This window comes from Symsagittifera roscoffensis, chromosome 7, assembly GCF_963678635.1.
Source record: "Symsagittifera roscoffensis chromosome 7, txSymRosc1.1, whole genome shotgun sequence".
In the NCBI taxonomy this organism is placed as follows: Eukaryota; Metazoa; Xenacoelomorpha; order Acoela; family Convolutidae; genus Symsagittifera; species Symsagittifera roscoffensis.
In genome coordinates this window covers 26,830,022-26,856,920 of record NC_087068.1, presented here as the reverse complement: position 1 = coordinate 26,856,920, position 26,899 = coordinate 26,830,022, and the positions used below count along the sequence as shown (strand labels likewise).

The following is a 26,899-nucleotide window of genomic DNA, read 5'->3' as shown; positions in this document are numbered from 1 at the left end:
CCCGAGTTAGAAAGGAAGGAACTATGGATTAGCTTGTTTTTTTTTTGCCCGAAGCGGATCTCAAAAAGAGCTCGCACGTGGTCAAAGGTGGTATCTCATGAAAGCCCTATTGGTGGGCGACTTCCAAAAAAACTCAAAAAATGTCTTGACGTCGAGAATAATTAATCTGAAAGTTTCCGTTTTTCAGACTAAATTACATGGAAATCATATTGAGACCAGATTACACAGCGCAGGTTAATTTAGCAAATATTCATGAAGAATAATTTAGCAAGTATTCTCTCGATATTGCAGCATTATACCTAATTCGATTGTATCTTATCTTGAAAAAGTACTGAATGAAGAAAAGAGTTATTTTTGATAGTTACTTTTAAAAAATTTTGCTTTGTTATTTTTTCTACTTTATCGTTACCGTTTTAAATCTCAGCTTAAATGTCTGAAATGCTCATTCAGCGGCTCTCCTTGTTTTGACCAAGAAATAAAGCTTATAACCACTCGCAACGGGGGACGATCTAGGGTTTTCTCGGATGGGAGGGGGGGGGTTTGGCGGCGGAAGTCAACCAAAATGATTTTCCGAGCTTCTAAAAGCTCTAAAAAGACCGTGTAAAAAGCACTAAAAGTAGTGCAAAGAATCCGTCCCCATGACTCGCACAAATATCTCTAAGGTTTTTCAGTTACGGTGGCGACAATCCCCCTAGCTCTTTGGCATCTGCTGAAGAATTGCCACCCCTAACATTAAAAGCAGCAAGTTTGCACAAGTGCGTTATTTAAAGTTCGATTTTTGTTGCATTTTGAGTGGTCGAAAATTCGAGTAGCCTTATCTACTTTCTAACAGTTACCACTCTTTCTTGAATGGGGAATTGTTTTGTAGATCCAATGGCCACAGCAATGGTCTTTCAATCAAGAGAAAGGTAGTGATAGCCAAAAAAAACCACAAATATTATTAGTTGTTGTTTGAGGGTGAGGCAACTCCTCTGAGCCTAGAAAAATAAACCTGATAATTACATTTAATTATTAATCGAGGACTAAACAGCTGTTTGCCGTGCGAGGTGGAAATCTCACGCACTGGAGATTTCATTTTGCAAGTTGATGAATAACTCTCTATCTTAATTTTTTTTCGCAAAAATTCTAATGAAATGATACTTTTGTGAAAAATTTTGTCGTGGTGCTGAAGTTTGGGCAAATAGATTCTCGAAAAACATGAAAACGGTTTTGAAATCTAACGCATCAGCTCCTTGTACTCCATGGGAAACCTAAGCAAGTCCTCTGAAAATATGACTCTAAAAATGCAAACAAGCACATTCTTTCCTTTTCTTGTTTAGAAACGATCACTTTATGTAGAAATCTAAACACCTCCGAAATCGGGTATCCCGTAGACGTCCTGTCCCAAATCCGACTCCGAGCCCCAACTCCAGTGGGAACATACTCGCCGAAAACATTCGTGCTCCTCGTAAACGCCATCACAAGCGCAGACCAGAAACATTTCAACCGGGACTACTACGTTTGGCGTCAATTGAACATCCAAAGACCAGTCAAACTGCCGATTGACATGACGGTCGATAACTGGATTCGAGCTCGATACGACAACAAAAAAAGCAAAGCTGATTTGATCACCTGCCAGGCGGTAATTCGAGGATATCTAGTTAGGAAACACGTGAACATGATGAAAGCTATTTACAGCTCGCCTCGCGTGCCTGAAAACTTGAAGAAAATTGAAGTTTTGGAACAGCTCTTGGACCTGGAACCGATCAGCAAGGAAACTCTTTTCTTCGTCAAACTGAACCAGTTTACTGTGATATACTTCGACCGAAACGCCTCCACTCCCGAAGTAACGACTGGTTACGTAATGCGCAACCCGATTGAAGATCAAGTTGACGAAATTGACACTCCTGTTGAAATCAGTTTCTCATTCGCTAGTCCTGAACCGGTACTCTCAGCCAATCAGCGCGAAGTATACAGCGATGAACTCATTCACGCTCTGCCTACTGAAGAATTTTCGTTTGCGCAAACTTTTAACCTCGAAAGCTTGGTAAAAACTGATCGATCAAAAAGAAGTTACCAAGTAGATCATAAGCAAGCCGATCAAGTCAATGAAGATTCGCATCCCGCGCTGAGTAAAGTAGGACAACTTCCGGTTATGGTTTCACTTGATTTCACGATTCCGAAGCACGAGCGAGAGGCTAAATGTGATGCCTACTGGCATTACCCGGATATGTTTTACGCCCTGACAGCCGAAGCGTTTAGACTTGGCCGCCCTTTGATGTTCGAAGACCGATTGTTTGACCATGGAACCCAGATATTTGTACCAGAACAACCGGCTGTCGAGCTGACGGAATCGGATGTCCAGGAGTCGCTCCAGACTTCGGAAGTTGATTTTTCAAACCAGTCCGAAAGTTTTGCTTTCGATGATAAATTTCCAGATATCCTAGTTGATGAATTCAATCCAATTTTCCCTGAAGATTCAGTTGAACCACAAGACGCTTTTGAACTCTCTGAAAACGAGGCAACATGTTTTGAGTTACCAGTCGAGTGCTTGTCAATCATCGAAGAATTATTTACCGGGGATCGCGCTAAGCCACTGCCAGTTATGGAGCATATTTTAGAACGAGTCGATACTGTTGTTTGTTCCGAAATCAAACCAGCAGTAGCGGATAAGACAAAACAGTCCTTGATGGTTTCCGCTGAAGTCACGATACCAACAGCTACCAGCTCTGACTTTAGCATTGAACCTTCAGTTGCGGAACTCGTGGATGCTGATGATTTCCCTACTGTTAAAGCGTCAGTTCGAGAGCACATTTACGAAGCTCTTGATAAACCGGATGTGCTTTTCCCAGTTTTAACAGCTGAGCTCAACGACCTTGAGAAACCTACTGAAACATGCGAGGTGTATGATCAAATTGATAATTTTGTTCCGTGGCGCGAGGTCTCAGACAAGCTAGTTCCAAGTATGTGCGCTCCAGAATTAAACCAAATGCAATCCATAGATCTCGATGATATTCAGGAGCCAACATTTGAATCTATAGTTGAAGAATCCCCAGAAACATTTGCGACTCCTGAAGCGCAAACGTTCACAGATTGGACAGATGCTATCTGCGCTGCGGATGATGTGCAGTTAATGTTTAAGGCCCCGGAAAAATTGCAGAGACCACCATTGCCAGAGGACCGGGCAATTAAGACAAACCTAGAACCCTCTTTGGCTAAAGCTCCTACTAAAGCAGTGGTACCAATAGTCGCGTTTGCTGCAAAACCATCGTTTAATCTTCTCGAAGCTCCTGAACTTGAAAACCGGCCCAAATCCAAGAAAACTTTGCCTAAGATCAAGTCTCAAAAAGAACCAAAAATGAACGTCATACAACTAGAAAGAGATATTTCGTTGTATACATGCAGAGGGCTGGATGCATTTTGGTTTGAAGATACATCTAAAGAGCTTCCTTGGGTTCTGCCAGAGTTTTGCCAAACTAAAGGAGATCCAGATTTGATTGAGGAAGAAATACTGGAAGAAGCTCCTCCAAACAACGACGTTGAGTCGACTCCAACCGATCTCTTTGACGAGGATCCCGGCAGCAAAGGAACCGAGGTTGAGCTATACGTTAATCTCGAAACGTTTGATGTTGAAATGCAGCAGGAAACTGCAGATTTTGAAGAACTGTTGGATCTCTTGTCATCTCCTATAGTTCCAGAAGAAGCAGTTTCAGAGAACATGATTCGTGTCGAGGATTTGAACATTTGGTTCCGAGCTGAAAAAGTTGAGACGGAAAAAGAACCCGAAAATTCTGTGAAGAGCTTCACCGGAATCAAAGACACAGCAAAGATGAGAAATACTTGCAATCTGGGCCGAGCAGCTCTGGAAGGGTTTGATTTAAAGGAAGCTGCTCAGTTCATGACAGACCCAGATTTAAATGTAGAGTTACCTCAGATTGACTCCATTAATGATCCCGAACCATCCATAGCAACTCCTGGCTACAAATATAAACTGTCAATTGGAAAAGAAACTCAAACATCTTGGATTGGACCCATACCCGAAGAATTTTTCTATCTTGAACTTCCTGAAGATCTAAAACAAGTATCTGTAAATGACGTAGAAAATAATTGCCCATATGAAGCCCAAGCTGAACAAACTTCAGTAGAATGCGCAGCTTTTGTACTCGAAACTCCTGATGTGGCTACTGATGAAATTCCATTTGAAATAGACCAAGTTGACCAATCACATTTTGCCAAAGAATTCGTCGCGCCGTCTGAACAGATTATTACTGAAGATTCAACATCCGCCCTGTCAATCGTAGCCCAAAATGTCCCTAGCCTAAAGACTGAGGTCTTGACTGTTGAAAAACCTCAAGAACTGAGTTTTATACACTTTGTTCCTCGGGAAATAAACACTGAAACGGCGCGGTCTGCTAGCAAACCTATTGTATCCACTGGACTAGAAAAGTCAGTGGAATACCAGAAATGTCTGGAGATTTACGACGAAGTAATGCCAATGTTTCTATGCGAAGAGCCGCTGCAATCTGCAGGAATCGATCCGTTTGATGAGAAACTTGAAGACCAAGAACAACCGGCTTTATGTTCAGCTGAAGTTTTACCAATCACACCAATGCAGGAAAAAATTTTGAACATCGAGCCGAAGGCTCTAGGATTTGGAGAAGTTGTCACTGAAGTCGAAAACTATCAAGGCAACGATCTTAAAGAAGCCAAAACAAAGATCCACGTTCATGAAGCTCTGCCACTAGACTGCAAAGACTCTTGGAAAGAGTCATCACCGCTCGAATCGCAGCCGGAACTAGAATCTCCTGATGTTTCAACAACTGGAAGAGAATGTGCAAATGTTCTATCAGATATAAATGAACTCATTTCGACGGCCTTAGGTTTGCCATTCAATCCCACAGTTTGGACCCGTGCTTCAGTTTTGCCTTTAGAAAAAGCACAAGATTTACCCAAATTGACAAAAGTTGACCTAAGTTTGAACCCCGGTGTTCATGAAAAAGACATGAAGAAATACGGCATGGTTGAAGTAATTGTTCTATCCGAACTTAGAGCGCCTCTTTTTGAGACGGATCCGTTTCGCGATGCCGCTGACGTAGAACCAATTTCGGACTCGGAGATTTGTACAGCTCTTGAAAACACCGACTGGCGTGATGCAATAGGCAAAATAGACTCGTTCACGCTCTTAAAAGCCGAGGACTTTTCAATTCCCGAAGAGGAGCCGTTTTTTCCAGAAATCATAGAAAGCCGCCAACTGCTATCAGAGGCTCCCTTTTCGTTTCCTGACGATGAACCTAGACAGGCCTCAGCATCTGAAGGTGTGATAAGATTTGAAGAGACTGATGGTATGTCAGACGATGAAGAGAATTTCTGTGAAGAACACGCAGGCGATGAGAATTTATTTTGGACCATGGAAGACGAAACAAAAGCCAAAACAGACGCTTTGGGAGTTGAAAAGGCAATACAAATCAATGGAACTAGCTTGATTCCAAAAGAAAAATACCCGAAAGCGCATTTAGCAGAAACAAATTGCCAAGGCAAAGCTGTAGTTGCAAAACCAATCGAACCTGTGATGAGAGTTTTCGGAGCTTTGAACAAGACCCGCGAAATAATTCTGACTAAGTTGGACCCGCTGGATGCCAAAAGAATCACAGAAACAGCTTTTTCGAAAGAGGAACCTTTTACCAAGACTTTGAATTATGTTAAAGAAAAGACCCGAAGTATTCTTAGTGCAGCACATGAAAATGCATTCAATGAAATCGAGCTCAAATCTTTTGAACTTCCAAAGAAACCGGAAGAAGCGCTAGTCACGATACATGAACAAAACGACACGGTCAATACAACTAAAGAAAAAATAGCCGATGTTGCTTTCAAGTACTTCGAAGCCTCGATCAAATGGCAAAATGCCCTGGACAACATAATGCCCGCTTATGAGGAAGAACTTTTCCCGATAGAAGATTCGGGTGTTGTAATGTCCGAAGCTCCAATGGAGTTCCCCGAAGCCGAACAACTCTTCCGTGCTCAACAAGCCGAAATAAAATTAAACGAACCTGTTGAAGCTCTGGAATCCCGAAAATCTCAGATGCCGAGCGTAGTGAATGTACGAGAAGTTAGAAGCTCAGATCCGGAAAAAGATGCAACCCCGTTCAAACTAGGTTTCGCAGAGGTGCTTGATATTCCGTTTGAGGAAATGGCAGAATTTACGGCTGATGATTACATTTTTGCTGAGCCGGATCAACCTTCAGGCGACCAAACGGGCGGGAAAGTTGATCAAAATCCAGAACTAGCTTTGCACGAAGTTAGAGGTTTTAGCTCAATGACGCCAGATTTGTTTGTCGTATCTCAAAAATGGGTCCAAGTACAAGATCTTACCTTAGTGAACGAATCTTGCGAAGCCCTGGCAACTAATGACCGACTTGAAATAGTGCACGAATATCTTGAGATTCGATTGCAGAATGAAGTTGCTTCCGAGCTCAAGCTCCCTGAAAAGAAAGAATCTTGTGATGTTCTTGAATTCATAGCTGACGAAAAAGATTCGAAGATGTCGCAGAGAACCCAGTTGGCCAGAGCGCCTGAAGATGACACTCAATGGGGTTTCACGGATCCTATAGACTACTCATTAACTGAGGAACAAGCAGAATCCGAGAAAGTTCCAGGACTCGTTTTTGCCGACGATATAATTGATAAAGACGAAGAAGCTAATGCAGAAACAATCCTCATTCCTGTTGAAATTGCGGATCATGCTTGGTTGCAGGAAGAATTTGGTACCTTGCCAGTTCCTGGAAGTTCAAAAGAGGCGTTAAAGGCAGGCAAAAGCGGAATTTCAAGCACTGTAAGCATTCATGATTTTGGAAATCTACAATCAAGTGTTCCAGATTCTCTGGTTATCAAAATCTCAGAGCTTGAATTCGCCGCGAGCTCAACAGAAAATGATGAATTGGTTCGCGAAACCCGAGTCACGGATGAAGTTGTGCTTTGTGCGCCGTTGAAACCTGATGATCAAGTTCTTGAAAGTGAAGATTTCACAATCGAATTGGATCAATGCAACGATATCAAAGAAGTCCCCGAACTTTTAGTCTCCGAAGAAAATGAAGACGTCTCGTATTGCGCGCCGCAAATTGTTGAACAACCGGAGGAGCCGAACTTAAAGGCCGATGAAATTGAAGTTGATCGAAAGTTTGGCAGGGCTCTTAGAACTATTGAGAAAGTTGAGTTCAACTCTGTGTTTTCGGAAATCACAACTCGACCAATTCAAGCCAATAACAAGTCAACCAGAAATTTATGGCCAATTCATGGAAATACCAAAAAACTAGAAGAAGCGGATCAAAAAACTAATGTTTTAGTACATCAAACAACACTATTCGAAAGAACTCTAACTTTTACTGAAACCGAAGCTTTGCAATGCGTAAGCGAAGCGATCATTTGGAACAAAACGTACGAAGCCGAAAAGCCCTTAAAAGACGTTGAAACTGCAAAACTGAAAAGGGACTCGCCTCCTCATTTTGACATTGCGGAGCCGAAAGTAATCAAATCTGTTGGCCAAGAAGACATCGTGTACTTAGATTTGAAGTTCATCGAAGAAATCGATTTCGGATACCCGCCTGAATCAGACAAAGCAGAACTATCAATGGGCTCTGAAAAAACTCCGTATGCCTCTTTGTCCCAAGATATAAAACTCTCAATGGCGATTGAAGGAAAAGATTTATCGACCTTCTCCTTTCCATTTTTCACTCGTGACAAAGAAACTCATTCAGTTAAAGCGTACAATGCGGATCCACTTTTCACCAATATCGATAACCTGCAGCCGACTTTCAGTGCATACCTGGACGTTTGGATCCCATATGACACGACTTCCATGATTCTCTATAATGACTTTACTGAAAAACCGCAGGCCGAATTGCAAACAGACGACGTTTATAAAGCCGACCAAAGCAAAGTTCCAGTGTTTTGCATCTACGCAAACTTGGAGACCCATAAAATGACAGAAAAAACTGGAGTTTTGAATGTCAAAGATGCAGTGAAACAATTGAACCTCGAACGAACTAAAACCATGAACTTTGTTGACTTTAACGAAGTTGACAGAGTAGACGGCGATGATTTCATTCCCATGACGACAGATGACAACTTGGAGTCCATTCCTCCGCCCGTCATAGAAGAAGACATATTTGCCACTCCTGCGTCGCATGTTTTGGCTTGCAACATTGAGAAACTGCCCAAAAAGCCAAAGAAAGCAAACATCATGCCTCACAAAGCTGAAAATTTTGCAAACGTCCTGCAAATCAATTGGTTAATTCCTATGCCTCTGAAGGAACCAAAAGCTCCTGAAAATGAATGCGGGAAAATTGTTGACGAATATTCTGAAAAGTGGAACTGGAGATATGATCATTTCCCTTATGGACGAGTTAAAATCTTTGAAGTTGAAATGCAAGAAGTTGTGGCTGAACAGTTCGGAGATGAAACGAAAGACGCTCCAATAGCAGAGATTACAGAAATTGAGCAACAGTTGCCAAAACCAAGACAAGTTCATTGCGGGGCTCTTCCTTTGATGACCTTGAAAGAAGGTCTGCCTGAAAAATCAGAATGGATTCCTGAAAAATCAGAACCAGAAAAATGCGACAAGGAATCTCTTATTGGTAATATTTTGAACGCCGAACCGGATTACGATTTAAATTTTACTCTTGCATCGGTCCAAGAGCTGGAAATTCCGTTTCAAAGTGTTGATTTTATGCCTTTTTCACGACGATCTAACGTTACTGCTGCGTTTGGGGTTTTTGATATGAAGTTTTATGAAGGAACTTTGCAGTCGCAGCAGCGTCTGGCTAAGCCCGACGACGCATTTTTAGCTTTAACATCGCTTGCCGAGTTTTTAATACCCGAGGAACAAAAATATACAGCAAGTCTACTCGACGTTCTCGACCCGAAAGAAACTCTAAACCGACCCGTTAGAGTTGAAAAACCACATGTTTACACCGCTGAAGAGGCTTGTCTGTTTTGGGATTGCGCCGAACCCCGATCGGTTGAGAAACCCGAACGTGCTACGCCTGGAACCCAGGAAGAGGATCCAAAAGCCGAGTTATACGAAGCTGACGAGTCAGAAACTCAAGTGCTTGCAAGAGGTCGACCGCAGTTTCCGAAAGTCCAGCAAGTAGAAAACCACGAAGACGATGGGTATTTTATTCAGCCGAAGACTAAAAAGGCGGTGCTTTTCAAAGAACAGGGTCTTGGAAAACAAGCGACAAAATTCGAGCACAAAATTGTGGACCAAATCGATGGACCCATTCAAGAAGACTGGCTCGAAATGGAACCACCAGATGATGAACTAAACGAGGAACCAATTCAGCCAACGTTCAAGGAAAGGATTTACAAAGAGCCTCCTAAAGAGGATGCTGATTTTAAATTAGCTATAGTAGGCGAGCATGTATTGCCAGATTTGTATTCAGGACCTTTACACCCTGTGGTTTCCGAAGTCCAGAAATGCGTCCAAAATTCAGTTCCTGAGCCTTCTAACGAGAGATTTGAAGAAAATCTACCTTTGAGTTCGGCTTGCTTAGCTTTTGACGATAACAGAGGAGCAGATTTTACGCTGCCGAAACCAAAATACAAAGAAATGAATTCTGAAAGCTTTGCTGAAGAAACACACAAAATCCCGGATACCTTCAATGCGATCACCTGCTTAGCCGAAATTGTCGACGATAAAGCTGAATCGTCAAATCTCATTGCCGATTTAAGAGACAAAAAGTCTATAACTGCCGATCTAATTGAAAACTACGCGCCTTTAGAAGAAGCTAAAACAGATTTTATTTTGAGGAAAACTTGCATTATGGACGAAGATTCAGTTCAACTTCTGATAACGTTCGAAGCCGATAAAGTCAGCCCGATGACCACTCATGCCGAACAAGAAGTGTTCACGACTTTCACTGCAAATGATACTAAACTTTTCACGCCGAAAGTTAACATTCGAGATCCGATCGATAATGTCGATCTAAAATGGGTCGAAACTGGAATTTGCCGACAACTTAATGAAAAGACTGAACAAATTGCTCGAGTTGAAGATTTTATGGGAACTGAGTTTGTTGAGTTAGATTCTGATGATCTAAATGCAGCATTGTGCTGCTATCAAGAAGTCGAGATACCATTCGAAAACGAAGGCGAGCTTAGATATCGGAAACCAGAAGACAAAGCTGAGATTGAAGTACACGAGGAAACCGAACTCGAATATGAAAAACTTGCAAGGGTTGTCGAAGGAAAATCAATCGACCAAATCCGAGGCACTGAGTTGCGTGACCAGGAAACTGAACTAATAGAATTTGAGCTTGACAGAGCGAAAGGATCTTGGAACAATGACCAATCAAAATCCCCGAAGGCAAAGATGCAACCAATCATAGCAAGAGCAGATCTTGAATCACAAGCTGTTTCTTTCGCAACTGTTTTGCCAAGTTCTGAAACCAGCCAAGTTCGCGAAAAGGAGCAAAAAACACGTCTATATGAGCATTTAGAGTCACGTATTGACATTTTCTCGGTTGCAACAATGCAAGACCTGGAATCGGAACTCGTGGTTCCGTTCTATCCAGAATCTCTGCCACAAGAGTCGCAAGTAGACGAAATGATTCTAGAACAAGAAGGAAATTTGCATGTTGTAACCCTGCCAGATACAGCCAGTGAGCATCATTTTGGCGTCGTTCTGGATTTGAATCCAAGAGTGTTTGCACAAACACCTCAACGAACAGATATTGCGGATGATCTCAAAGTTGGCCTACAAAAAGCGTCTGAAATTATGAAAAACGTTGAGCTCGAACCTGTTGAACCTGAAGATATTAAATGGAGTTCTTCAACTGTCTTTGAAACTGTTCCAATCAAGTTAGTTCCAAACGACTTTGCTGAAGTTGTTGAGGAAAATACCCTTGAAAAATCATCCCATACTCAAGATTCGGAAATAGCAAATACTGAAAATGACGCTTTACCGTACTTCAACTGCGACTCAGATATTTTCTGCGAAAAGCCACCTGAAAAAGCACTGGCTAGTTATGAACCTGGGTTGCATGATCCTGTCGAAGAAACAACTGTCGATCTGCAAATTTCAGTTGCTGCATACGCCGACCGGAATACTTTCATTTGTAACCTAGTCGAAACAAGAAAAGAAACTTCCCAGGCAACTGAAATTGAACAGATGTCCAAAGCTCAAAGTCACAAGATGACCGAAACGCATGCGGTCGCGATGTCGAACGAGGATTTGGTCACGCCTATGCTGCATGCTTTTGACTTATTGCAACTCATTACAACCATAAATGAGAGGGAAACTCTAGAAATAACGGCAGAGAATGTTGCTTTCCCAACTGAAGACTTCACGGATGCTAAGCCTGTTAACCCCTTTGAGATTGAATACTACAACTGTGAGAAATTGGAAATCGATTTTATGATTGACGAGGCATTTATGATCGAAAACACATCAAAAGTGGAAAGTGGAATTCCGATGGACTTCCCAGACATACAGGAAAGCACCTCGAGATTCGGATATCTCCTGGAGCCGCAAGCATGCAAGCCCTTGGAGGAGCCAGATGTAGAAAATGCAACTCTTAGGGACTCTGACGCTAAAATTTTGAATTCAAAATGCTCGGAAAGCATGCTAATTGTGGAAGCAATGCCTCAATCAACCGCGCCTGTTTCATGGATAACAGCTGGAAAAATCAAGAAGGTTCCAGATATGTCAGAAGAAATCCTGCCGATGATAGTTGAGAAGGATGACTTAATGGATCAGCCAATAAACTTTCTGGACGATGAGCCGAGCGTTTTCTCTGCCGAAGAAAAGCAAGTGAAAATGGTCGACTTAGACGAACTTGAACTTTCGGAACCCAAAACAGTTGACCTTGAGTCAGTTCCTGAAGAAGAAATGACATGTAACTTCACAGAACACATATACGAAGCCTTACCATTAGAAAAACTAAATGTCGAATGGATGAAACTAGGTAAACCTATTTCCCTTGAAGACCAAAAGCCCAGTCTTGAAACATGCGCGAAAGAGCTCGAGAAGCCGACTTTGAATCATAGCCGAACTGTGAAACGAAACTCGATTTTGAGTTTGGCCCACCAGCAACCAATCGCGTTTATAGCTCCCGGAGAAATCAAATCACCTGAAAAATTCTCAGAAAACGCTGAGTTATTCTCACAAAAAAGTTCACTCGAAAACGCCGTGATCAAAGAGCAGATTATTTTAGCTCTTAATAACGACAGCCTGGACTCGACCTTTACGGAAAAAATTGATCCAAATATCAAACCTGAGAATGAAGAAAAAGCCTCAGCTCAGAAAGAAAAGGACAAGCCTGTTTACAAAATTACAAATGAAAAACTGATTATTTCAATCGCAAACGTTACCGAAATTCAAATCCCGGAAGTTAAGTTGGATGAGCTATCAGATGACGAACCCGATATAGGAGAAATGGTAGAACCTGATGCCTCAGATTTAGTTCAGGCGGAAGTTGATTGTGATCACACCGATGCTCTTCCTCTCGAGTCAGGTAATGGATACGTCTCTGAAAAATTGGAAAAACTTCCTGATGAAAAACCGCTGGACACTTGTGACAAAGCGATAATGGCAAACGAAATCACAAAAACTTTGAGTCGGGTCACCGACAGAGTTCTTGTCAAATCAGTTCCCGAGCAAAAAGGAATCGAGTGGACGAAAGCGCCCGAGTTTTATGATGAAACCATTCCGATGTTCCTTTCTCCCCCCGTGGAATCTGCCCCTGTAGAATCAACACTTGACGAACCATTTTTTGACGAGATTCGAGACGCAGTCGCAAAAATTGAGGAATTTCCACTTTTAACTACGGAACCGGTCGTAATCACGAAGACAAAGCCGGTTCATTTGGCAAAGACAAGAATAGTGGAACCATTATACGTAGCTACTGAAAAAAGAGACTTTGAGCTTTCAGCTCTTACAGAAGAAAAAGAATACATACCTCAGTACCTGGAAGAATTGGACGACGTGGAGCCCGAATGCGTCGATGAAGAGTCTCTGGACAAATTAAACCAAGCCGAATTCACAGAAAATGACGTGCTTGCTATTTGTACCAATGAATTTGAAAAAATGACGGCAACGCAGCGCGTTGAAAAAGTCAATGTCGCACCGGAAATGGAAACGTGTAGACCTATAACCAACGCCCAGTCTGAACTTAGAACGATCGCCTTGAAACCAAGTGAAAGAATTTGTGCGGCGCCTGAAATGAGAACTGTCTTGACTGAAAAGACAGATGCCTTAGGTAAGAAGCCTGTATCTGTTCAAATTGATAAAATTCAGGTCATTGAAAAACTACCAAAACCTACGGAATTGTTGGCCAAAATTCTTTCAAACGGACTGGAAACAACACCTCAAGATCAGAATAACCAGGAACGTGCGGATCCTGTACCAGTGAAAGTCGAAAGCGAAAGGTGCGGTGGAAAACCCACGCCTGATCCAAACTTGTTCACACCTGATAATGAGCATCCGTTGTATTATCGACTTGTGCTGAACTGCGACGTTGCACACAACGATGTTGGAGAGTTCTTTGAAACGAAACCAATAGCACCTGTCCATTTCGATCACATGCCGATTCTAGAAGATGAAGAAATAATTGCTCCCGATGCTCCCGATAACCTTGAAGAAGCTCCCGACGAGTTCCCAAGTGATGATACTCACACGTCACGTGAAGGAATAATCGAGTGGTTCAAAGCCGAACAACTACCAAATCAGAAAGAAATCGACCAACCGTCGAAGCTTTTCGTCGCAAAAGAAAACCTTTTTACTTCTAGGCTAATGAGGGAATCGAGGATCAGCTCGAAGCCGAAGCAGGATGAAATTGAATTGCAATCAGCCAAATATATCAAACCTGTTAAAATGGAAAGAGTTGATCTTCAAATTGTACCAGACAAGAAAATGAATACACATACAATCGACGAAGCGATTGTCGTAAAGCTCGGCAAGATTTTAGAAAAGCCGGTTGAGCATATTTGGCTCGAGAAACGTTTCATCCCAATCTCGCTAGAAGTTACAGGATCTCTTTTGAACGAAAAGTTGAGAAAAGCAAGGACAGATCCGACCCAAATACGTGGTATTTTGCCCATTGCTGAAAACATACTGCGCATGTGGCCTAAAGATCATCCGAGATTATTTTGGGACCTTTTCTGCCAGTTTATTTTCTCACTTCCAAACGGTCCTGGTAATCCCTGGGAACTGAATATAGTCGGAAGTTACGAGCATGGGCCGAAAGGAGATCTACAGGTTATGGTTGAAGATTTGCATCAATGGTCGGAATATGAAATGTTCTCGCCTGGGTACGAGCTCGATAGGACTCGAGTTTTCGACTATCCGACCATCAAGCTAATTGAAACTTGGTACATCATAATTTACGAATACTTTTGCGGATCGAAAGAAGAAAGCAACATCAGGATACAAGCGAAGATTGACAAGCTAGTCGCAGACCGAATGAAAGCATTAAAGACCAAACTTGATAAGCAACTGGATGTTCATAAAAAAGCCTTGAAGCCTTCCCTATCGGACTCTGAAGACGAGAGTTCCGAAGAGTCGGATACCAGATCATCAGGAGTCGGAACTCTAGATGAAGGAACTGACTACAGAACAATCGAGGGCAGTGACGACGAAGCTGATTTTGTTGCAAGGTCCAAGGTACCAAGAAGCCAGAGGGCCCCTAGAAGCTACTCGACATCATCGGAGGAATCTGACTCCGAGATATTCGATTCCGACCCGGAATTAGAATTGAGGCGAATGGGAGGAGAGATTGAGCTTGACTTCCTGAATCCGATCTTGGAAACTTGCGGATACCTGCCAGAGGGTGCTGATTTGACTAAGTTAAAAGGACATGTTGCTTTCGACAATAAATTCAAACTGACAGAGTTGCCTCAAGACTTTGGCCAGACTGTCTTTGATTCCGATAATTTCAATTTGGACCTCAAATTGAGAGAAATAATTGACGAAGACAAGAAATTCGATAATAATGAATCAAGTTTGAAGAAATTTGACAAAACGCATGACGATGTCCTGAAATTCCCCGAGGATATAATTTCGCAACCGTGTCTGAAATCCCACAAAATTTCCACCGTTGCTCTTGTCGGAAAGAATGATACTCAGATCCCGATGAAAGAGTTGATATTTCTGCTCGAAACTGTGCAGAAAAGATTCCATAAACGAACTATTCAGCCTTTTGAAATTTACGAAGTTCTAAAAACAATTACTCAAGTTGAAGGCAGAGAACTTACTGGGCCGACAAAAGATCCAAAAATTTCAGAAGAACAGAGTCTGGTCGAAAAACGAAGAGACCTCATATGGAATTTCGATTCAGATTACAAAGAAGATGTTGACAAGATTTCAGAATTTTTGTCACAAAAGGCCTACTTCAATCAGAGAAAAGAGCTAATTGAACTGGAAAGAAAGCTGAAATCTTGGAGGAAAGAAGAGTTGGGAGAGGAAATTTACTACATGTTGCAATGGCGACCTCAAGAAAAACAAACCGAAGCTAACAATGAAGAAAAGCCGACTCAGGAAACTGAAGAAGTTTCTAAGCTTCAAGATGAGCGAGAAATCAGAAGGTACAAATTGTTCAAAGAATGTGTGAAAAAAGAACTGATAATCATCAAAGAGCTGAAAAATATTCCACGTGAATTTACAGACCAACTCGTGAGCCTCGTTATCAAATTCTTGGATTTGAAGAACCAAGATTTCCTGGAACCGGAAATAGACGAGCTGCTCTATTACATAACCGAGATTTCAAATCTGGACGATGATGCAATCTTCCCATGGGTGGAAAAAGCGACACCTGAAATGATTATAAAAACCAGAACAACTCTGAAAGACAAGAAATCAGCGCCTGATTCTCAAAATACAAAAACTGTAGAAGATCATTTGAGAATTCTCAAGAAACAACTATTAGAAAGCAAAGATGATAAAGACACGTCAATTTTGGAAGATCCATCCAAAATTTATATGCTGAAATTGATACAATACATTGAAGTAATTATAAAAACAAAAACTGGGGTTCGAAAATACCGCGAAAGAAATCTAGATTTTGACGATAAAGTTAGAAAAGATACTGATTCCATCTTTACCAGAGCTTTTGAAACCGACCCAGAAAAACCAATTTTTGCTAGATGGATTGTTGAAAACTTGTCAAAAGAAGAAAGAAACGTCTTGAATTCTGTACGAAAACAGTTTTACAGATTTTATGTCTCGAAAATTGTTTCTGAAGATACGACCCTTTTGAATTGTAGAAATACACAGACATCAATAATTCTGCAGAGGATTTTGGTTTCCTTCTGGCTATCGTTCAAATTTACAGAATTTGAGAATTTGTCGGCAAAAATAAATTTAATTGCAAAGCGACGCACCGATGTCTCTTCAACAACAAATGAGGACGCCTCAAAATTCAAGCCTGTCACTTTCTACGAAACGGTTTCGAAGTTCGTTGAAGTTGACCAAAAGATGAGTTCTCCCATTTTGAATACAGACATTGAACCTTGCGATATCATTCTAAGAACATATGTGAACCAAAAGGTTAAGTTCTACGTAAAAGAGTTGTGGAGCAAAGTTGGCATGCTTTTGGAGTCTTTTGCATGGCAGTTTATGACTCCCGAAACTTTCGCCAACCAAACACAACGAAGAGCGATATTGACCTTGATTTACTCAAGCAACGTTGTCTACACAATTCTGAGAAGCAAAGGCTACAACTACGTACCATCGTTGCATCTGCTTGAAAAGGATACCGAAATTAGGTCAAAACTTCCAAAGGGAATCGACTTGAGAGTTGTTGTGCACATGATTCGGCTAATTGAGACAACAATGGTCAGTTTCCTCGTGATCAACATGTTTGAGCCTGAACTCACTGACTATGCGAGAAATGTTCTGGTGACCGAATTGATCAAGAATCCAACTGATGAAATGGACGATGGAGCTGAAAAGAAACCGGAAGTCATAAGTGAACCTGAAAACTTAAAAACTCTGCAAATGTTTGCATTGAGAACACAGGTCACAATCTGCGTTAGATTCTCTATTCAAATTAATGAGAGAATGATTGAAAGGCCGCAAAGGTTGATCAAATCAGTTGAAAATTTGATCCGCTACCTGAAGCCAAAGGAAGGATTGCCTAAAAAACCAACAGACAAGAAAAAAACCACAAAACCAGAGGATGACAGTTCAAGGCCAGAATCAGTGCGATTGGTTGAAAAGGTGGTAGAAAGATACCTAACTGAACAGATTATTCAGGCAGACTTTGATAAAATCAATGTCGATGTTGAAAGTCCTCTCTACAAAAGTTGGATCTTAGAACCCACTTGCACAGACGAACGATCCACAGCGGAACCAGAGTTTTCTCCCTATGAAGACTTGGATGACGTTGAAAGTGACACGAAAACACCTAAAGATAAAGTAACCATCACAATTCTGCAGAAATTAATCCGAAAATTGTTGCCAGCACGTTTTGTATGTGACGTCATAAACTATAATCAAAAGATTAAAAAAGCGTCTCGAACCCCATGGGATAGCGAAAACGTTAGAGAACCCGATGAAAACGAAGAGGTATCTGTGGGGAGCACTGATCCAGTTGAAGCCAGTCCAGATGATTTGATTGGCAGTTCCGAGTTCTATGGTCCTGAAAGATGGTCCAAACCAGGAAAAGCTCCAACAAAACATCTAGCCGACACACCTGAGTTGCTAATGCCGCCTAATTGGAGACTATCAGTTCCAGGGACTAGTATCAAGGATCCCAAATATGACAAATCAGGGAAACTGTTAGGGCTTCTCAGTTCCAAAGAGAAGAGACCACAAAGCGAAGATGAAACATCGATTAAAAGAATGCCTATCAACCCAGTGGAACTAATCGATGCTGAGGATGCAGATGACGTAACTCCTAGAATTTATGGCGTTGAGGGAACCATCTCAGATCTTCTGTTCCGATTTGCCATGTTCGGAGTTGAAACTTACGAAGTTGATGGAATTGTGATGAACAAAATCGACGAAGAGCCCTTAAGAGATCTCCCAGCGCACGATATCTTCCTCGAAACAGTATTACACCCTGTTAAGAAACCAGATGAAACAAGAGAACTTTCGAGTTATCTCAAAAAACCAAAAATCACTCAGAGAATGAAACCAATGGTAGGTGTTCCAGATGATGGTGAAACTCCGGAGGCCCTGACTGTATATGATTGGATCTTCACAAGCAACCGACCATTGCAACCAGCAGACATGAGACGCCCCGGTCAACTCAGAGAACCAGCGGTGGAAAGGAAGACTCCAAAAGAACCGGGTTCTGAGTTGATAGATCCAGAGTTATTGACTGTTTACTTCACCGAATTGGAAAAGACTCCCGAAATGCGACGTTTCCTGAGAACGTTTTCACCTGAACCAGAAGATTTGTCTGTTAAATTGCGTGGGTTCATGGCATCGATGAATTTTGAGAGGCCCAATTACGCCCCGAAGGTTCACGGAAAATTCGTTTCTCTGAATAAATTCAAAAGTTCCATCAAGTTCTTCACTGATGAAATCAAGCCTACAGAAAAACCCAGAGGATTAGACGCACCACCTGATTTTACATGGTCTCAGTTCGACCTTGACTTTTTCACACCAAAATCAGAATCCGGAACTGAAAATCCACCGAAATTGCCCGAAGACTTAAGCTACCCCAGAAAACATCCTGATGATTCATTGATCACGAAACAAACTATTGAACTTCAATTTGAAAGAATACTCCGAACTACAACAACAACTTACTCAGTAACTTTTTTCGACATTCCTGAAAAAATATATCCAGAAATTGGTAAAAGGAGTGAAATTGTGCAACCACTGGTAGATCCCAGAACACCACAGGATCCAGAATTGGAGAAATTGAGGCCTCATTTCGACAAAGTGATCTCCTTCAAGGTCCTGACCAAACCATTGATTCCTAAACGTGATGTTGTTATTCCTAAAAACTTATATAAGAAGTTGATGACCATGCCGAAAGAAAACGTTGACAAGATCATGACACCGAAAGAGTTCAGCCCTTTCTTGAAAGAACTTGACTCCGAATTCAAAAAAGAAGAACCGGAGAATATTCTTGAACAGTATCCTTTGAAATATTCTTTCAATTACATCACTCAAAGCACAGACTTTTATGTTCTTCATCATCCTAAAATTTCAACTTTCAAAGGATCTTTGGTCACTGATTATGAGTTTGGCAAAGTCGTCGAATGCGAAGCGAAATGGGCAAGACCAATGGAACTGACAGTTCAAAGTCGCAAAACCAGAGTAGCCAAGTCTATACCAAGCCGCAAACCGAAGCGACATACAGTTAAAGTGACTGAAGTTTCAGTAGCACTGGCATCGATAGCCAAAGAGCCAGAGCCATTGCTTGAGTTCCAAACCAGTGAACCGGAGTTTGCAATGATACTGGACACCGAGAATCAATTGCAATCAGAAGCGCCTGGATTTGGCTTGCCAGATTTCTACGATGGATTTGGCGTTGAGAAAACATTGATCGGATCTCTTAGAGTGGATCCATTGGAAAAAACAAAACCGAAAGCTGAAAACGCAAAACTGATCAAAATAAAACCCGATCTGAACTCAGCAACTGTTCACGTCTCTAAATTGATTTCCAAGCAGAAAAATTCCGACGAAGAATTCAACGAGAGAACAGTGCCCATTCAAGGTTCGAGAATACGTGAACAGGCCTTCGGAGATCATGTGAAACCAGCAGTAGCAAAGAACCAAGTTATCACTACTGAAATCTACCAGGGTTCCGGTTGGTTGGCTGAGGAAAAACCCAACTTGAGGTGCGAAGAGATTCTCCCCGCAATTGAAGAATACCCATTTTACGAGACAATACCTGAGTCGGGTTTGTGTTCAGCACCAATCAATTTGTTCAATGATGAAAGCCGAATTGCGGTTCCTTTTGAGGCGACGTTGAAGCTGGAGGAAACAATGCCACTTCACCTTATGGTCGATGAAGACACATTTGCGATGTTGATTGAAGAAACAAGACCAGTTGAAAATGCTCCTGTGATTCCTTTTGATGACCTTGCCAAAGATTGCTTCGTAGAACCCAAAGAGTTTGGATTTACATGGATAAAGCCTGAAACTTTCAAACCCGAAAAAGAACCAGTTAGGGTTAGTTTGGTTCATCAGAAACCGGTCGACCTTCATTGCAGACGTTATGAAATATCAACCCGGGCTAGAAATGCAGACAATCAGGAACACCTGCTAAGCGCTATTCCAGTCACACCAAAACAGAAGATCGTCGAACATTGCAAAGAGGTGTTATATAAACCCGCAAATCTGAACGAAGTTTCAGTGAGAGAAATAACACTTCAAGGTATTACAATAGTAGATCAAATGAGTGAAGTCACCTTTAAAGACGAACCATTCACCGTAGCTCCAACATACGCAACACAGAGCGACCTTGAAATGCCTGGATATGGTCCGAAAGATTTCAGCGTCCATTTGTTCAGCATCTTCAGAGCCAACGCACGTCCCGAGGAGTTCTCGCGATGCAAGACAGTCCAGATACCCACGGATAAATTTGCTAGTTTGGACGAAGATGCTTATGCGTTTGAAGAGGAAACGGATGCAACGTTGCAGACAAATCCTGGAATCTTCAAGCCTCAGATCTACGGAATCGACGATGATGATTGGTGGGAGGGATACGACAAACAACTCAAAATCATTCAGTTGAAGGAAAACGAAGTTTCAGGCGGCAATTCGCTTTCCAGGAATTGTCCTGTTCGTGGAAATAGGAACGAGAGGCTGAAGTGGTTGTGGAAAAAGGCGACTCTGAGAATCAAGACTATAAGTGCTTTCAAAAAACCGATCACGAAGGGTATGCTGATGTACATGGAGAAAACTTTCTAGTAAGTTGGCGAATTTTATTTATTTTTCTAGAGTTCTAGAAAGTTCTAGAAATAGTATATAGTATAGGTAAACTTCTTTTTGATTTTAATTTTTGCCGATGTAAATTTTTAAAGTTGAAAAAGTAAACAAAGATAACTGGTTGCTGATGTGCAATTACCACAGAACAGTCCAACCAGAGTGAATTATTGATGAAAATAAAGTCAAAGAAAATGAAGACAGTTTCTGAAAAAATTGAAAAAAGTCTGATTACTTTTATTGAATCGAATAAAAACTACAAAAAGGAGACTAGAATAACTTGTGAAGTTAACTAAAACAAAACTGGGATCAAATTTATCGTCATTGAGTTCAGTATCATCAAGTTGGTCTCAAAAACGAAAACACTCAAAAGCAAATTTCTGGAAATGAGATGAAGTTTTTAATTTTTTTTTGTAATTAAAATTAAATGAAGTGGAAAAAACCCTACGTTATGGTTCCTCCCCACTTCGTCAAGTGGTCGTAATGCAAATTTTAAGTAATGAAGCAAAAAAGTGGAATCAAAGCTTTTTTCATAAATCAGCAATTTTTTCTATTAGTTTTTGTAAATCCAACAAGCTACATCCTCAAAGATATTCGCTTCTACTTTCAGCGACATGGGTTTCGACTCTCCTTCCAAGGGTGGCTGGGACAGTGTCGACTCCGCCTCTGGCTCCTCCGAGCCCCAACTGGACCCCAGTCGTCCCCCCTCGGAGCCGATGTTCCTGGTGAAGCCGACAGACGACATCTTCTTCACTGGGAAGACTATACGAGTGGAGGTTGAAGTGTCAGGAAATCCGAGGCCGACTGTCTCCTGGTTAAAGGAAAAACTAAGTAAGATATTCTGGAATATTCTAGATCTTTCCTATTTTTGAATTGAATCAAAAATAGTTGAAGTAAAAATGGCATTTTTGAGAAATGTTCAAAAGCTTCGCGTGACTTTTGCTACATGATAGCTAAAAAACTATTTGATAGCTATAAAACAATGATCAAATTAAAAATTTGCAAGGGCTTAAATCGACTTAAACAAATTTCTTGAGTTGAAACTTCAGCAATGAAAAAATTCTAATGAATTGAGCAAAACGTTGAAAAAAAAAACAAAGTTCTTTTTTTAACAAACAACAAAATTGTGTAATTTCACAAAATTTTGCAGCTATTGTGGAGAATGAGAGGATAACATTTGGCCGTGATGACTCATCTAACAGACACTGGATGGTGATCAGAGATGCGAGTGTGACTGACGAGGCTTCTTATTGCGTCACTCTCTCCAGTTCCATCTCGCCACTACCCACTCAGTGCTCATTCGACCTCATGGCTGTAGATGAAGGTATAGTTCAATGTTTCAACAATTTTTGCAGTTTTTTAAAGAATTTGGTCGGAACATTCTGTGCTACTTGCACAGCCACCGGCTATCCTTGTAGATATCTAGAGTAGTAACCAGTTGCTATAGGGCTGTAAAAGCATACAACTGAAATACAGAAATTTACGGTGAAATCAAATTTACGGTGTTTATAGAATTACGTAAATCAAATTTACGGTGAAATACAGAACAAATGGTTTAGAGTTAGTGACTACCACCTTTTTGCTTATTTTTAGGCGTCATTAATATTCAAATGAGGTTTGGTTTTATTATTTGGGCGGCAATTTGTAGCTCCTTACTGGAAGAACTGTATAAAACCCTAACGATTTCAGGCATCAGGTTCATCGGTTCAATGTGTTGAGCATGCATGAAATTTAATTCCTTTTCGCAATTCGATGGCATTACAATAGAAACTGAAATTTTCAGCTGCTCAGTGCGCGGCAAATTGGTAAATCAATGCCAAACCCCTGCAATTTAGAGCACGGGTTTCTGCGGTGGAAAAAATTGCGATAAATTTTGTGCTTTGCTTTGTAAACTTATTGTTCAGACTATTTTCAAAAAAATAACGGAATAATTTTGCTCGGGTGTTTCTTGTCTCCAGACAACGTTCGACTATGATAACTAGCAATTTTTGACTGAAATTTTCAAAAGTTTTCAAAGTAATTTGAAAAGTTTTGTTGTCCGGAACTCAAATTTAAAAAGATATTTCACTTGTGATTATTATTTTTCATGTTATGGAGGTTTAAAGATCGTTAGCATGGCCAATTTAGAACATTTAACACGCAATATATTTTGCGCCATTAATGCGTAAGCGGAGTTTTAATCCGTCTTAGAAATCGTTTCAAATTGGTTCAAGCAATCTAGTTGTCATATTTTTTTTTTACAAAACTAGAAGCGATATCTATCCCTTTGTACTTAAAACGGCGTCGTGTGGTGCAACGAGTTGCAAGAAAATTTCAAAATTTATTTGAGATTTTCAAAAAATTCAAAGCTAAAAAATGTAAGCATAACCGCTTGTTATTTTCAGCATCTGGTGGTATTCAGTAAATTATGGACTACATTAAAAATTTTTAGTCTATTATTTAGGCGTAGGATTGCGCTAATGTTATATTTAATTTTGGATTTTTTTCCATTATAGCTTGCTCCTCGTAAAATAAACCTCACATATGAAAAAAAAAACAGAGTTCAAGGAGCCATAAGTTTTTTGTAACTAAGATGGGGTTTCTATTTTATTCCACAAGATTTTAAAAAAGCTGGCAGAGGGTCAAGTGCTGTATAGTTTCCGGTACAAATTTTTTCAGCCGTAATTTGGGTTCTTGAAGTGAAAAATCATAACAGATGCCCGAAGGCTTACACTTGCGAGCCAGCGAGCGTAGTGTATTAGTAAGACTCCACTTTTTTCCAGCTTGAATAGCAAATAAATGTGCTCATTTCGTGGTACTTTTACTATCATCACAATCTGCAGCATTGGAAATTTCATAGCATTGCTTCTCTGCTTTAATTGCGGCTCGTGTTTGACAATCGGTAATCGTTTGTGGCTGAGAAAAAAGGAAATGAGAAGCCAAATTTCTAGGTCTTAAGTTCGAATCTGAAACGTAGCACTGTGTTACTAATTCTCAATATTTTCTATTTTACTTTTTTTCGTTTTCTTTTCCAATGTAGCTTCGTCTTTGTTTGAAAAAACTGGTCTGGCTATCATCGTTTTTCAGACTAAATTAGATAAAAGTTGACCAAAGGCTGGCCTAGAAATTTTATTCTACAGTTCTGTCATTATGTTATCATTGTAGTACTCAATATAGTGAGATTACTCAATATAAAAGTTGATTAAAGGCTGACCTAGAAACTTTATTCTGCAGTTTTGTCATTATATTTTTATTGTATTACTCAATATAGTGTATGAGTTTTGCTGTTTTTCATATATTTTATTTACTGCTGTCTCGCCCTTAATGTGTAGTTTTTGCGAAACTATTTTATTTCCATGTTAAAGTTTGGTTTTCTGCATCTGCAGTTAACTGTAAGTATTTTGAAAGATGAGAATTTGAATATTTTTTGTTAATATCTTTGAATACTATTATTGATTTTTTTGATAGCATCTAAATAAGATTTTTTTTGCTAGCATCCTTGACAGTTTTTTTCATTTAGTTTTTACTTTTATTCGTCGCAAGTTCGTTCAGTGATACTTGGTAACTGCATTTTGGTAGCTCAATACTGAAACACTGTCGAGAATGTTTCAAGGCTCTTCACCATCTTAGTATCTAGCCTTGGAAAAAAATTATGATTGAGTTTACTTCGCCATTCGAAATTTATTAATAATTGGGGGAGGCTGTAGTTTGGTGGGCGACTATAATGTGAAATTTTATTAATCGAATAGAACAAGAGTTATCTGTCAATCTGAAATTTAACCATTATCTAAATTTTAGCGCTTTCTTAAGGAAGCGCTTCCAAAAGCTTTTCCGTGCTTAAAAAAAGGAAGTACAACAAATTCATTTTATTTTATTGCATAGAAAGTTTCAGTATTGTCGGTTATTTTTTAAATTAAAACTGAAAATTACTAAAATTCTTCAAAAAAGTTGCACTTATTTTATTTTCGCTTGTAAGCATCTAAGGGAAAACAATTGCGAAATAAACGTAGAGGTGTCGCCTATTTTGCTTTTTTGCGCTTTTATTGGAAAGTTATTAATTCAACTTGGATTTCAACTTTTTAGATAATGTTCCGCACCTGAAAGGTATTTGCATTATTACAAAAAATCTAATAGCAGACGATGCCACACAGACACACGCGAAATATTTATAGTTTAGATAGATTTAATGCTAATTCTTGGTACGCGAAAAATTAGCCTATTTCTGTGTAGTAGTACTGGCCGTTTGAGACCTGAATTAGACCTACCGGCTTCCCAATGCAATATCTTTTTTACTGTTTATTTGTTCAGGTCTGACGCAGATGGTGAAAGAGAGCAGACAGATATCGCGTGCCTCTCTCTCCAGGGCCTCCATGTCCAGGTCAGACATACCTGGAAGCAGGATGGGACTACAGTCTGGAGGAACCTCGAGGGCAGACGACACTCTCATTGAGGAAGAGGAGTGAGTAGAGGAGCTTTTTGCCACTCCTCATCTGCGTACATTTTCCTTTTTTAATTGCATAACTGTTCAAGAAGTTTTCAGAAAAAGTTTAGTTGATCCGCGTGATAAACTTTTGTAGAAGGTTTGTAGAAATTATCGATTCAGAAACAATTGATTGACAATAAGACGCAATAGAAACCCTTGATTGACTTTTGAATCCATCAGATAACTTATTGACTATATAGTGACCTTTAGTTAACTCCTGGAACGCTTCGTTAGCTTGTTGACCATTGGTTTCTTGGAATTGTTTCCTCAAGAAGAAACTTCCGACAAGAAGTTTACAAAAAAAAGGTTGTTAACTCTCTTCTTATCAGTTAGTCAGTTCATGTTTTAGTCTGGGAGAACCGCGAGCTCCTGAGTTTGACGATGAGCTGAATGACATGTCGGTCAAAGTGGGCAAGAACTGTAAGATGGGCTGCGAGGTGTCCGGAAACCCAATCCCAGTGGCAAGTTCCGTTTTCAGCTCAGAGTATTAATCATCCATAGCTTCATATATTCATCTGTATGAAGATGATATAGATGAACTTATGAATATATACCTATTTGAATGGAAAAACGCTGAAAATCTTATTCAGAACGAGTTCTATGGGGAAATCTACGTCAAACCATGGACATAATCACCTCGATTATAGATGTTTTTCAATTCATTAGACGTTCTTTGGCCCTTAATAAAGCATGAAAAAAAAGCATTTTTTGGAGTTTCAACATCATGTCAAAGAATTGGTAGAGCTGATACGTTTCAACGTATCCTCTCCTAAGATAGAAAAAAAGGAAAAACAGGAATTGATTTTCATTAACAAATCTTTCGTTCAGGTTTCGTGGAGAAAAGATGGCAGGCCAATCAAAGCGGGTGGCCGAATCACCATTCAGCATAAATCAGACGGAGAGTGTTCACTGAGGATATCAAAGGTGACAAGGGAAGATCAGGGAGACTACATCTGTGAGGCGACGAACAAGTTCGGCAAACTGATCACCGAGGCCAGACTCACAGTCAAGTCGTGAACGGAAATAAAATAGAGAAATTGAAGGAAAAAAAAACATCATCTTTAGCCAAAAAACTGTTCAAAATTTAAACAAAGTCAAGGTCAAATCACATGGCCAATCTACTACTGTAGGATGATTTCTTGTAAAAATGATGTAAAAAGTTTGAAAGCAACCAAGCAAGCTGGTCAAATCACGAGGTCAATCTATCATTGTCGGGTGATTTCATGTAAAAAATTGTGTATAAATTTGAAAGCAACCAAGTATCTTGTACATACATTTAAAAAATACGAACGGTAATTCATGGTATATATCGCATTAATATTTTCAAAGTAAGTTCGCTGTGTATCGGTTGAGCATATAATTTGTTGCAAGTTGGTACTAGTTTTAGATTTTCTTGTCTTGAAGATTTACTTCCCTATCAAAAGCATGCGATTTTTTGTTCAGAGGGTGTGGATCTGCCGAACTTAGAAACTAATTATATTAGAAACTAATTATAATTACACCCTATAAGTTGTTGTAGAGAGTCCATGGAGATCGATTGACTGTTCACGCTTTTGGTGTGCGTTGTTTCACTGATCAGG

At 40.3% G+C, this 26,899-nt stretch overlaps 1 protein-coding gene across 1 annotated transcript in view; it reads left to right on the top strand.

The window, feature by feature from the left end:
- LOC134851968 (uncharacterized) overlaps positions 1–26,625 on the top strand; it is a 27,034-nt gene extending 409 nt beyond the window's left edge. The window contains exons 2-7 of the mRNA XM_063868244.1: positions 1,320–20,841; positions 21,468–21,688; positions 22,008–22,181; positions 25,145–25,295; positions 25,669–25,780; positions 26,148–26,625. Coding sequence (XP_063724314.1) covers positions 1,320–20,841; positions 21,468–21,688; positions 22,008–22,181; positions 25,145–25,295; positions 25,669–25,780; positions 26,148–26,336 — 20,369 coding nt within the window. The 3' untranslated portion in view covers positions 26,337–26,625. The remainder of the gene's footprint in view (positions 1–1,319; positions 20,842–21,467; positions 21,689–22,007; positions 22,182–25,144; positions 25,296–25,668; positions 25,781–26,147) is intronic.
- The last annotated feature ends 274 nt before the right edge of the window (positions 26,626–26,899 follow it).